At 37.5% G+C, this 14,035-nt stretch overlaps 1 protein-coding gene across 3 annotated transcripts in view; it reads right to left on the bottom strand.

The window, feature by feature from the left end:
* The window catches only part of LOC149832488 (ADP-ribosylation factor GTPase-activating protein AGD4-like), a 221,787-nt gene extending 208,190 nt beyond the window's left edge, over positions 1-13,597 (bottom strand). For 2 of the 3 annotated variants that reach the window (XM_090014528.1, XM_090014529.1), the window contains exon 1: positions 13,413-13,597. In XM_090014528.1, coding sequence (XP_089870654.1) covers positions 13,413-13,460 — 48 coding nt within the window. In that variant the 5' untranslated portion in view covers positions 13,461-13,597. The remainder of the gene's footprint in view (positions 1-13,412) is intronic. The other variant, XM_090014530.1, reaches the window with a different exon arrangement.
* Between the last annotated feature and the right edge of the window lie 438 nt (positions 13,598-14,035).

Genomic DNA, 14,035 nt, shown 5'->3' with positions numbered 1-14,035 from the left:
AATAGTTGTTGGACTAGAGTCCAACAGCTCTTATTATAGTTGTTGGATAAGAGTTGTTGGACTAGAGTCTACGGTCTCTTTTGGATAGCTCAAAATGAGCTCTCCTCTCTCTTCCACTTTTTTGTATATATAGAGGTGAACCCCTTCAATGTAAATAACTATGCTTCTTAAGCATTTTGACTAGAGTTCAACATCTCTTTTAGAGAGCTCAAAATGAGCTCTCCTCTGTCTTCCACTTTTTTGTATATATAGGGGTGAACCCCTTCAATGTAAATAACTATGCTTCTTAAGCATTTTGTGCATGAATAAAGTATTATTTATTTTTCAAGTGTTCTTCCTTTTATACCCTTTCAAGGGTCATGCTAGTAGTGTCTCCAATAGACACTTGTTTGTGAGTTATTCATGCATTTGTTGAAGACTGCCATTTCATTACATGGTATCAGAGCTACGAAATCCTTAATTCTTGAAGTGCTTTTGCCTCAATTTTCATGCCACACTTACAAAAGGTGTTTCATCACCTTGTTCTTGGCTCAAGAAGATTTGTTTGAAGAAAGGCGAACTTGTGCTACAGAAAAAATGGTTTTGTATCCTCTCTCTTATTCTCTTGTCTACTCTTTTTCTTTTCTTTTCTTTTTTCTCTCTCTCTCTCCTCCTATCTATTCCTCTCTTACCCTTGTAAAAGACGGATGACAAGGACAAGATCACCGTTATTCCTATGAAGCTAAATGATACTAACTATGTAATGTGGGCTTCGATATAAAGCACCACATTTAGGGAAAAGGTTTATGGGGTATAGTGGATGGTTCTGATTCGAAACCTAAATTATCTTTTACCAAGAAAGAGGGTGATAAAGAGGTTCCTCTAACAGAGGAAGAGAAGAGTAAGGCGTTAGCCACTTATTAAAATAAATGAAAAGAGTGGAGGATAGAGCATGCAAAAATTATGTCATGGCTCATCAAAAGTATAGACATTAAAAAATGCTCTAGTCTAGCTAAGTTTGAGCATGCCGATAAGGCTTGGGAATACCTCAAAAACATGTATTCCCTTAAAGATATTGCACATGTGTGCAATTTACAAGACAAAGTTCGGACAATGACTCAAAAAGATAAAACTATTCGAGAATATTACAATGAGTTGTCCGAACTTTGGGAAGAGTTGGCTCTTCTTGAGCCTAAATGGCATTGTGTCGAAGATATCGAGCTTCGCCAAAAGCAACTCGATATGGAACATTTCTATCAATTTGTGAATGGTCTAAGGTCGGAGTTTGAATCTACCAAATCGGCCCTTTTACATCATGAAAAAATCCTTCTATTGTTGATACTATAGAAGAGCTCACTATGGAGGAAAGTAGACTTAGAAAAAGTACTCCAAAAGTTGATGATAACTCAGTTTTAGCTGTGTCTAGACTGGAGAATCATATTAATACTTACAAGCCGCCTCATTTTGGAAGGCAAAACGGTGACTTTGATAAAAAAAAAAAAGTCATTTGTCATCATTGTCATGAACCGAGGCACTATAAGCCTCAATGTCCAAAGTTAAAAATGTTGAGACTAAGATGTTTTTAGTAAATAAGTTTTTCTAAACTAGAGGTTATTTGAATCTTATTCTTTAATGAGGGACCTGGGTGTAATTTTGTTCCTTGGACTCTCTCTATTTAATATAGAGATTAGCCCTAATTGAATAACAAGTTCTATTATTCTCCAGTCGTCTCTCTCTCTCTCTCTCTCTCTCTCTCTCTCTCTCTCTCTCTACATCGGTTTCTGCGCTTCTCACCTTACCTGCAACATGGTATCAAAGCCATCGTCCTTGGGAGCGTGAGCTCGTGCCCTGCGCCAAGTTCGAGTGATTTCGGAAAAAGGTGTGATCGGTCTGTGTTTTGAAATAAGTAATACAGATCTGATAACAGATCTGAGATCTGACAAATGTCATGACTCAGATCTGTAATCAGAATTATTGTTTATGGTGGATATATATATATATATATATATATATATATATATATACATGTTGATAAGTAAGAGTTCTGAGCAAAAGTCGTGAAACTGATCTCTCTCTTGGTTGTCGAGATTTATATTGCTGGGAGATGCTATCGTGAATTACTTTATTTATGTTGATAAATACGCAACTGTCGTGAAACTGACTTCTCTCTTGGCTGTCGTGATTTATATTGCTGGGAGATGTTGTCGTGAATTCCTTTATTTATGTTGATAAATACGCAGTTGTCGTGAAACCTATTTGTCTCTTGGCTGTCGTGATTTATATTGTTGGGAGTCGTGAAACTGATATTATTTTTGGCTGTCGTGGTGTATATTGCTGGGAGTTGCCGTCGTGAATTCCTTTTGGCTGGTTGATAAATACGCAGCTGTCGTGAATACCTTTATCTATGTTGATAAGTACAAGTGTTGTGCAGAAGTCGTGAAATTGATTTTTTTTTGCTGTCATGAGGTATATGGCTGGGAGCAGATGTCGTGAGTTAAAAAATTTTGTAGTTGGTTGTGCTCAGATTCTATTTAGCAAGCAGCTGGGTGCTGTGTAGTGATCTTTTTTATTCATCAGGCATTATGTATATGGCTGGGAACAGATGTCGCGTGATTCCCTGATGTGCTGAAAAAAAAATTCTGTTTGTGGGAACCGTGTCTTTTGAAGTGGGATTCTGTGTTGGGCACTGTGGTATCACACTCTATGTCGTGTGTTGGGTGCTGCTACTGGTTGTAGTAGTGGCGAATGTGTGATGATAACACACTCTAAGTCGTGTTGGATGTGTGATCTTGATTTACAGCCTATAGTCATCCTTGGTTGAGGTGAAAGGTTTTGGTCAAGTTTCTTTAAAATTATATTTGGAGTTTGGATCTGAACAGTCGAAGGTCGTGTTTCTCAGATTTCATTGGTGAAGTCAAAACTTGATACAGTCAGGCTTGATGTTGATTGTGGGTATGCGCGTGTGGTTGCTCCTGCATTTTGTGAATCAAGCCCATTAGTTTATATTATGGCTCAAGTGATTAAATCAGATGCAGATTCCTCCAATGATTGTGTAACTCTTAGCAGGGCTGAATATGACAAGCTCCTTGCTTTACTATCATCCAATTCAAAGTCTTCTGTTGCAGAGGTTGTGTGCTCGGCAGGTGATGGCCTATCTGCTCAAGGTGGTCGGTGGGTCATTGATTCTGGAGCCTCTGGTCACTTGTGCGGAAACTCGAGCAATTTTTTGAGTTTAAAACCTGTGACAGGTCAGAAAGGGGTACGTCTTGCTGATGGTAGCTCTTCCCCAATTGTAGGGCAGGGAAACATGTCTATTACCCCTACTCTTCAATTGTCACATGTTCTTCATGCTCCTTCGTTTCCACAGAATTTATTATCAGTCATTCGAATGACAAAAGAGTTGAATTGTAGAGTGATTTTTTATCCTATGGGATGCACCTTTCAGGACTTGCTGACGGGGAGAAGGATTGGTGGTGGCTATGAGGAAGGTGGTCTGTATTACCTTCACCAACCAGAGGTTTCGGCCCACTCTGCTGTTACATCATCCTCAAGTCCTCTATTGTGGCATCATCGTTTGGGTCACCTTCCAGTAACAAAACTTCGTCGTGTCATTCCTCATATACCTCCCTCAGTTTCTTTTCAGTGTGAAACATGTCAATTGGGAAAGCATTGTCGAAGCTCTTTTCCCTCCAGTCAGAATCCATCAAGTCAAGGATTGTTTAATCTTCTTCATGTAGATGTGTGGGGTCCGAGTAGGATTCCGAATAGGTCTCAATGTCGTTATTATCTAGTTATTGTTGATGACTTCTCGAGACTATCGTGGGTGTTCCTGTTAAAAGATCGGTTTCAAGGTCCTGTCATTCTTAAATCTTTAATTGCAGAGATAAAAACTCAATTTGACATATCTGTTAAAATTGTTCGCACCGATAATGCTCTTGAGTTCAAATCCAAAGACTTACTTCAATTCTACTCTGGTAATGGGATTCAACCTCAATTTGCATGTCCCCATACCTCCGAGCAAAATGGGGTGGCTGAGAGGAAACATAGACAAATCCTTAATGTTGCTCGGTGCCTTATGATTCAATCCAATATGCCTGCTACATACTGGGGCGATGCGGTTTTGACAGTCGGGTTTCTTATAAATCGCATGCCGTCCAGTTCTGTAGAAGACCAGATCCCAATTCAAATTCTTCATCCAGAGGCTCCTCTCTTTCCTATCCCCCCTAAAGTTTTTGGATGTGTGTGTTTTGTGCATAAGCTGGGTCCTGATCGAGATAAACTTGTTGCGCAGTCTATTAAATGTGTTTTCCTTGGGTATCCTAAAAACCAAAAAGGATATCGTTGCTATGACCCTATATCTCATAAAGAGTATGTCAGTGCGGACGTTACCTTCTTTGAGTCTAGTCCTTATTTTTCGAGTACTACTCCAAGGTTACAAGAGAGTCAGGGTGATGTTTTTCCTCTGCCAATTCCCCATTTTCCTTTAGAGTTGTTCACTCCAAAGCCTGTGGCTCCATCCTCTGGGGAGTCTCGATACAGAAACCCTCCTATAGTGTATACTCACAGGTTACCACCTACCTCCATGCCCCCATTATTTTCTTCTCCTGAGGCAAGTATCACTGAGCATACTGAAGTTTCTGCTATTGATGAGGATCTTCCTATTGCTCTGCGAAAAGGGAAAAGACAGTGCACCATTCATCCCATTTCTCAGTTTGTTTCTGAAGTTAATCTTGGGGCTTCTATGAAGAAGTTTATCTCGGCTTTGTCTGCCTCCTCTGTTCCGCTTCATCACAGTCAGGCTCTATTCGACCCCAAATGGATGCAGACTATGAAGGATGAGATGGATGCCCTATGTTCCAGAGACACTTGGGATTTGGTGGATCTTCCAACTGATGCAGATATTGTCGGCTGCAAATGGGTATATACCATTAAATATAACTCGGATGGGTCAATTGAACGGTACAAAGCACGGTTGGTTGCAAAAGGGTATACTCAGACTTATGGTGTTGACTTTTTTGAAACTTTCTCCCCAGTTGCTCGACTTGGCACTATTCGTCTTGATCTTTCTGTTGTTGTGCACCATGGATGGCCCTTGTTTCAGTTGGATGTCAAGAATGCCTTCTTGTATGGGGATTTGCATGAAACTGTCTACATGCAACAACCCCCAGGCTTCGAGGTTCGGGAGAGTGTAAGAAGGTGTGCAAGTTGAAGAAGGCTATTTATGGCCTGAAGCAGAGTCCAAGGGCATGGTTTCACAAATTATTTGAGGTAATGTCTAGTTTTGGCTTTGTCAGGTCAGTTTCAGATCACTCCTTGTTCATCAAGAAAACCAGTGCTGGAATTGTTGTTATGGTGGTATATGTCGATGACATCATATTAACAGGGAGCAGTGCCCAAGATATTTCTGCCACAAAAGATCATCTTCAGAAACACTTTGTTACTAAAGATCCTGGTCACCTTCGATATTTTCTGGGTATCGAAGTTGCAAGAAACAAAGAGGGCTTAGTGTTGTCTCAAAGAAAGTATGTGTTGGACTTATTAAAAGAGACTAGAATGCTAGGAGCCAAGCCAGCTAATATTCCAATGGATCCCAAAACTCACATGTTCGATGAGAAGTCTGAGTATGTAGACAGTGGCAGCTTTAGATCCTTGGTGGGTAAGTTACTATATGTGACTGTTACTAGACCTGACATTTCATTAGTTGTGAGTAAAATCAGTCAGTTCATGGACAAACCTACAAAAGTTCACTGGGATGCAGCTATGATGGTTATTCGGTACTTAAAGGCATCTCCTGGTAAAGGTCTGTTGTTTAAACGAAATCCATCTTTGGACGTTGTTGCGTACACTGACGCGGATTATGCAGGATCTGTTGAAGATAGGAAGTCAACATCTGGATTTTGTGTGTTTGTGGGAGGAAATCTTGTTACCTGGAGGAGTAAGAAACAAACCGTTGTAGCCAGGTCGAGTGCTGAATCTGAATACCGAGCAATGGCCCAGACTGCAGCTGAGATTATGTGGGTAAAGTCAGTCTTGACCGAGCTTCAGGAGAAAGTATCCCTACCTATATTGATGATGTGTGACAATAGGGCTGCTACATATATTGCCAACAATCAAATGTTTCATGAAAGGACTAAACATATTGAAGTTGATTGTCACTATGTTCGTGACTTGGTTCAGGCTGGGTATATCTGCACCGATCATGTATCTTCCGAAGATCAAGTAGTTGATGTTTTTACCAAAGCCCTGGCGAGACCAAATTTCTCAAAGTGTTGTGACAAGCTGAGCATGATTGATATCTATGCTCCAGCTTGAGGGGGAGTGTTGAGACTAAGGTGTTTTTAGTAAAATGTTTTTAGTAAATAAGTTTTTCTAAACTAGAGGTTATTTGAATATTATTCTTTAATGAGGGACCTGGGTGTAATTTTGTTCCTTGGACTCTCTCTATTTAATATAGAGATTAGCCCTAATTGAATAACAAGTTCTATTATTCTTCAGTCGTCTCTCTCTCTCTCTCTCTCTCTCTCTCTCTCTCTCTCTCTTTCTCTCTCTCTCTACCTCGGTTTCTGCGCTTCTCACCTTACCTGCAACAAAAAAAAAGAGAAGAAAAAAGAGTTGCATCTATTGAATCTGAGTCAAAAGATCAAGATGCACCTGTATCTATGGCTCAACTGATGGAAATCCTTCAACTTTTTCTCAAAGGGGTATCCTCCTCAACCGAAGCCTCAATTGGAGCGGCAATTGCATCTTTCTCCGGTCTAGATAACCTTCCTTGGCTTTTAGATTCTGGTGCTTCTTTTCACATGACCCCAAATGTTAATAGTCTATCTGAATGTCTTAAAAATAACTCAAGTGTGTCAAAGGTTTTTACAGTCGATGGTACATCTCTTGAAGTAAAAGGAATAGGATGTTTTGAAAATCTTCAAAAATCCAAAAAAAAAAAAATTATCCCAGAAGTTAGATATATTCCTAAACTTAATTTGAATCTCTTATCTGTCTCGCAAATATCTGACTATGGATGTAATATCTCCTTCTCTTCTCATGGTTGTTGGGTACAGGATCGCCAGTCAAGAAAGCTGATTAAGGACGGCCATAGAGGAGGACTCTATTACATGGACTTTTTGGAATTACCCAATAATGCATTTTGTTATAATGTTCAGAAATTAGAATTAGATTTATGGCACAAAAGACTTGGACATCCGCATATGTCTAAAATTCTATATTTTCCAAGTTTGGGAAAATTTTGTAATTCTAAAAAATTTTCTTATAAAGACAGTATTCTTGGCAAAATGAAAAGGTTATCATTTCTTAGTAGAACTTTTGTTTCCTCATGACCACTTGAGTTAATACATTCGGATGTTTGGGGCCCCGCACCAGTTATTTCCAAAGGTGGTTATAGATATTATGTTATTTTTGTTGACGACTTTTCTAGACATATTTGGATTTATTTTTTTAAACATAAATCTAAAGTCTTTGCTAACTCCCAAATATTTCATAAAATGGTTGAAAATAAGTTTCAAAATGATATTTTCATTTTTCGCACTGATTCAGGGGGAGAGTTTATTGCCAAAGAATTCAAAGACTATCTCAATTTACATGGTATTACGTATCAAAGATCATGTCCACACACTCCACAGCAGAATGGCCTACCCGAACGCAAACATCGGCACATTATGGAAACTACTAGGACCTTGCTAATTGCAAATCAGGTTCCAAAAAGTTTTTGGGCTGAAGCAGTCCTAACTGTCACCTACCTCATCAATAGGATGACATCTTCCTCATTAAAGAATACAACTCCAATAGAAAAGCTTGTTAATTTAACTCCAGATTATTCTAGATTAAGAGTCTTTGGATGCAAATGTTTTGTTTTCACCAACAAAAATGACAAACTCTCACTCGTGCAATCCCATGTGCCTTTTTAGGATATGTTGATAATAGAAAAGGTTACAGATGTTTTGATTTTCAAAATGACAAATTATATGTGTCAAAAATGTATCTTTTTAAAAAAATAAAGCTTCTTTGAATTTGAAAAATCCAAGGATGTCATTGAATACTCGTTTTTAATTGATCCAACTTCAAAATCCAATGAATGTGATGTTGGATGTGACCTTGACAATGATCAAAGTCCAATTGTTGTTGAAAATGATGATAATGAAGAGCAAATCCATAGGGATGTTAGTCTACAATATTCAAGACGTAGAGAGCAAAATCTTCCATGTGCATTACAAAAATACCCCGAAGTTCCACCTAGAAGAACATCTAGAATCTCTAGACCTCCAGAAAAAAATTGTCTTATGAATCTTTTTCACCCACATATAGGGTGACAATTACATTAATACAATCATATGTTGAACCATCATTCTATTCTCAGGCCAAAAATCATATATAATGGATAGAAGCCATGAAAATAGAATTGGATGCACTAGAAAAGGCCAACACTTACTATCCAAGATATCCCTCCAAGTAAGAAACCTATAGGCTGTAGGTGGGTATAAAAGTCAAAACCAAAAGTGATAGGACCTTGGAAAGGTATAAGGCCCGTTTAGTAACAAAAGGATATGCCCAAGAGTATGACATCGATTATGAAGAAACATTTGCTCTTGTGACCCGTATGACCATTGTTAGAACTTTAATAGCCTTGGCCTCCATTAGAACATGGTCTATCTTTCAATTGGATGTCAAAAATGCTTTCCTGAATGGGAATCTCATTGAAGAAGTATACATGGAAGCCCTACCTCGTATTAGTATCCCTAAGGATAAAGCTCTTCGTCTAGAAAAAGCTCTTTATGGTCTTAAACAGACTCCAAAAGCCTAGTATGACTGATTTAGTCATGTTATGCTTGATATTGGTTTTCAACCTTGTTTAACTGACACTGCTTTGTTTGTTAAGAAATCTGATGCAGGCATCATTATTCTTCTTCTCTATGTGGATGATATGATCATCACCGGAGGCGACAAACAAGAAGTTGAAAATATCAAATCTCTTCTTAAAACTCACTTTGAAATTGTAGAGTGGTATACCTGGGCAGTGGAAGAATGTGCGAGAAAGAGAAAGAGAGAAAAATGAGAGAGAAAGAGTCGATTTTCTTATTCAACAATTAAGTTTAATCACCTATTTAAGTAGTGATTAGCCTTAAAAGAAAAATTACTCTAAGGACCATTATTTTTATAAAATGCAAAAAACCACCTTAAGCATTCGACTAATCTTAACAGAAATGACTAACTTAGGTTTATTAAGATATTTTTTAGGCATTGAAGTTGCTTATTCCCCTCGGGGGTATTTGATATCTCGATCTAAATTTGCTCTTGATATTGTTTCTAGGTCTGGAATTACAGATGATAAGAAAGTAGACACTCCAGAAGTTGTTAATGTTAAAATGAAAATTGATGATAGAGAACTTCTTGATGATCCTACTACATACCGACAGCTTATTGGAGTTCTTTCTTATCTTTCCATTACTAGGCCAGATATAGCTCATGTGGTTCATACAGCCAGTCAGTTTCAGCATGCTCCCACCTCCGTGCATATGGGAGCAGTTTTGCGTATTATTAAATACTTAAAATCCTCTCTTTCACGATGACTCTTCTTGCCTGCTTCATCTTCATTAAATTTAATTGCATATATTGATGCTGATTGAGGAGGTGATCCCAATAATAGGCACTCAACTACTGGTTTTTGTGTGTTCCTGGGTGAAGCCTTAATTTCGTGGAGGTGCAAGAAACAGCAAAAGGCCTCTATTTATTTCACTGAAACTGAACACAGAGTCATGGCAACCATCACTATGGAGGTTGTTTGGCTCAGACGATTGCTAGCAGATATGGAAGTTGAAGCAATGCAAGCTTCAAAGATGTGCTGTGATAACAAAAGTATGATCTACATTGCAAGCAACCAGATATTCCATGAGTGCACTAAATACATTGAGATGAACTGTCATTATGTGAGAGAGGAATACTTACATGAAACCATTGATTTGTCATATGTTACATCAGAATATCAATTAACAGACTTCTTCACCAAGCCTCTCGTTGCTCTCAGATTTCACTTCCTCTTAGACAAATTTTCGCTCATTGTACCGTAAGTTTGAGTGGGAGTGTTAAAATGTAAACTGTAATACATATATATTATTTAATATTATTATATTTTTCCTTTTATTATTTTCTTTTTTAGCATCTATTTTAATAGAAACTAGATATTTGATCCAGTCAAGTTCCTATTGGAACTTGAATGCGCAAATAATTGTTGGATTGTAGTTCAACAGCTATAATAAGAGTCGTTGGACTAGAGTCCAACGTCTCTTTTGGAGAGCTCAAAATGAGCTCTCCTCTCTCTTCCACTTTTTTGTATATATAGGGGTGAACCCCTTCAATGTAAATAACTATGTTTCTTAAGCATTTTGTGCATGAATAAAGTATTGTTTATTTTTCAAGTGTTCTTCCTTTTATACCCTTTCAAGGGTGATGCTTGTAGTGTCTCCAATAGACACTTGTTTGTGAGTTATTCGTGCATTTGTTGAAGACCACCATTTCATTACAAGACCCTATATTTATAAGAAAAAGGAGCGCATAGAGGGGGGGCATTGGGGCTCCCATTATAGTCGTTGGGGAGCCCCAACGGTCATATTAATGACCATTGAGGACCCCAACGACTATAAGTGTGGGGCCCCTAATGGTCCCATTACACTTAAATGTAAAAAAAGAAATAAATAAATAAATACAAAAAATAAAGAAATAGAAATCCTAAGAAAAATAAAATGTACAGTAAAATGACCAAAATACCCCTATCGTGTATTTTGCTATAATATATATATTAACCGTGTTCAGCATGATTGATTTACTAGAAATCAACAATTGGATCATGCATTTTGGATGGAAAAAATGGTATTTGGAGCCTCAAAAATTTATGAAAATTGTATTCCATTGATTTTTGAAACCTTATAAAAACAGATCCTTGCATCAGAGTCAAATGCTCCAAAAAGTGATTCCTATAAAAACAAGCATATAGATCACATCTGTATGGTCAGAATTTTGAAAAAACACCAAAAATCCAATAGCATGTCTTATTTAGCACCGTGCCCATTTTGTAGGTTTATATATATATAAGTTTCAAACATAAGTTTGAGTGAATTACCCAAATACGCCATAGAAGAACTTCAATTTTACCTAGCAACCTTCCTTTGATTTTGACCATTCCATTAGGAGGGGCAATCAAACTAGCACATCTATAAATATAAAATATAAATAAAGATAAGTATTATGTATGCATGCAAGAATGTAATGCTCTTCATGAGTAAATATCCAGCAAATTCTTCAAGAACATTTAGAACACATATTATCAATGGATTCAATAGTAAAAGATTCAATAATGAAAACAAAATCTACTCTTCAACGTAAGAAAAAGAGAATTATTAGTCTATCAAATACAAAAAGTTTGTAAATACCATGAATGAGTTTGCCTTTGGAAATAACACCAATACCCGTCCCTATCAATTCTAGCTCTTCTGCAAACCATGCCATGTTTAACAACATAGTGTATTATAATTTCATTAATGTTGTTTTCTCTTTCTCTTCTTCACTTTATTGGTAAATATGCAACTCTTTATGGTTGAGGAGAAACCTAGGGCGGCCAACACTAATGCTGGTCGGTTACCTATATTTATAAAGAAAAACCTACATGTAGAGAATTAATTGATCTGTCTCAGACGTATTTCTCTCCAGATAGCACACATATTTATGAATTCTTTTCAGAAAACTTGGATAATTGTGCAGCTATAAACTAAATGATAACCAGCCAAACACCCATCTAAAGGGGGTTCACTTTTTTTTCACTTGAGGTGATAAAGGTTGGTTCACATTAAAGTATAAGATCTTCAGTTATTATATCTAGCAAAGTATTTAGATAAGTTGAACTTTATCTATAAGGTTGCTTGTTTTGTTCAAGAAAACATATAATTTTTTGTACTCATTAAGTTGAGGATAGATGATCACTATCCTAGTTTACATCCCTCAACCCAAGCAAAGAATCTAAACGAAAATATATTAAATTAAAAACGTATCACCTTAAATTTCTAAAAAATGCAAGTCTGTTTGATTGGATGGTCGAACTGTTGAAGCAATGTAAACACATACAAAATAATGAAACCTTCTTTTATTTTTTTAATATGAGATTCTCCTTTTTTCAGTCTCTTTTTTTCATCATGGCATGTTTTTTCTTATCGCTACTAGGTACACAATTCTAAATTATAATATTCATTCAGATTGAGCTTCTTAAAATTGAGTGAATCTAAGTCAGGGACAATTTGATAAAAGTCAGATGATACATCAAAGGTATCCTGTTCAATTAAAAGAGGGCCTCTTTATGAGTTACTGATTATTACCAATCCTCAAAGTTAGGAGAAATCATCCAAGAAATATTACAAACACCTTAGTTCAATAATAATAATAATAATAATGATGATGATGACACCCAAAAGGTTTCCATGTCATATTCGAAATTCACATAAAAGAGATTCATCTGTGCTAAACTATCCCTGCATGAACTTTATTAAGTGCAACCATGCAAGGTTATACATACACTACCAACAATCAAACGATATGAACAAAAGGCACCAGAAGCCTGTGTGAAGCCCAAACGAATCAAACGACCAATCAGAGAAAAGGAAGAACAGACATCAAATTGATTTGATGCCCTACTTAAATTTATTTGATCAGTGGGAGCAAAACTTCAACCGCTGACAACCAACAACACAAAAAAGGGAATGTTTCCAAAGAAGCAAGAACTCATTGCACAATAACACGTAATTTTAGCAAACCAACAAAATCAAATACACAGCGCTAAAAACCCATAACACGATAAAGCACTTGATTTTAACCAAAAAGGAACAAAAATTAAACACAAAGTACTCGATTCCAGTAACCGGAACCCACTTTTCCGAATAGGTCAGTCAGAAAAAGAAAAAAGAGAAATGGGTAATCACGAATTCATCATTATTCAACACAAATCAATCACCAATCATCACGAGTTTCATATCAAGCTAAAATACAATAATATTAAAACCAAAAACGCGCCATGAATCGCCCAAACATGAAACCAGCTACGCTGTCCACGAGGAAAGAAATTGAGAGGCTAAAAAAGGAATAAGGAAAGTCACAAACTCGTTATCATTCACCACGAAACAACCACCCATCATTCACACGCTATAATAAAGAGCCGAAGTTCCACTAAATAAACCAAGAAAACAGAAAAGATATGTATCGAAAGAATCGCCATTAGTCATCAATACAACATCGATAACGAAATTGGGAGTCAGAAAACACAACATCCGTAATGAAATGGGGAGAGAGAAAGCATGGGTACCGAATGAATCATCATTAGACCCACCAATACAACATCCGTAATGAAATGGGGAGCGAGAAAGCATAAAGAACGCCAAACCCACCTGATCTCGGAACATGGGGGAGTCCTCCAGCTTCGCAAAATACACCATTGTTTCTACGGCCAGGAAGGTAGCAAGAAGAGAGGGATGGGCAACAAAACGAGCCCTTCTTGCCTCTTCAAGCCGGCTTCGATCTAAGATCTCTCTGCAAGCGGGTGGAACGTCGGTAGACGATGACTAGAGTTCGCACGTGCGAATCAGGTCTGACGTCATTTTCTTGCGCGTGCGAAACGTCAACAGCTCACCTAGGAGTGTCAACGGGTCGGATCTGGTTCGAACTCAGATGAGTGAATCCGGATCTCACTTTGAGGTGAGGATACCGGATTCAGACCCGCTCGGCCATAAGAAAAATCATACCCCAGTTCTAAAAAAAGTAAAGTACCAGTTATATTGAAAAATCATAGTTCTTAATCACACTGTGAAATTTCATAAACCAAACCTCTCACTATATACTAATTGGACCCTTTGAATCTGACCTGAATTTTAATTGGACCTCCATATATATCACCAAACCCTAACCTTGTAGGTTTTGGTACAGGTCCAGTGCAAGTCAAATCTGGACCATTTGACACCCCTACATCTAGGCCTGTCAATGGCTCGGGTATGACCAATTCCAAACCGAAGCG

Source organism: Nuphar pumila, chromosome 7, assembly GCF_984573655.1.
Source record: "Nuphar pumila chromosome 7, dmNupPumi1.hap1.1, whole genome shotgun sequence".
NCBI classification, from domain to species: domain Eukaryota; kingdom Viridiplantae; phylum Streptophyta; class Magnoliopsida; order Nymphaeales; family Nymphaeaceae; genus Nuphar; species Nuphar pumila.
Note: the sequence above shows the minus strand (reverse complement) of the source record. Positions and strands in the feature narration are given on the sequence as shown.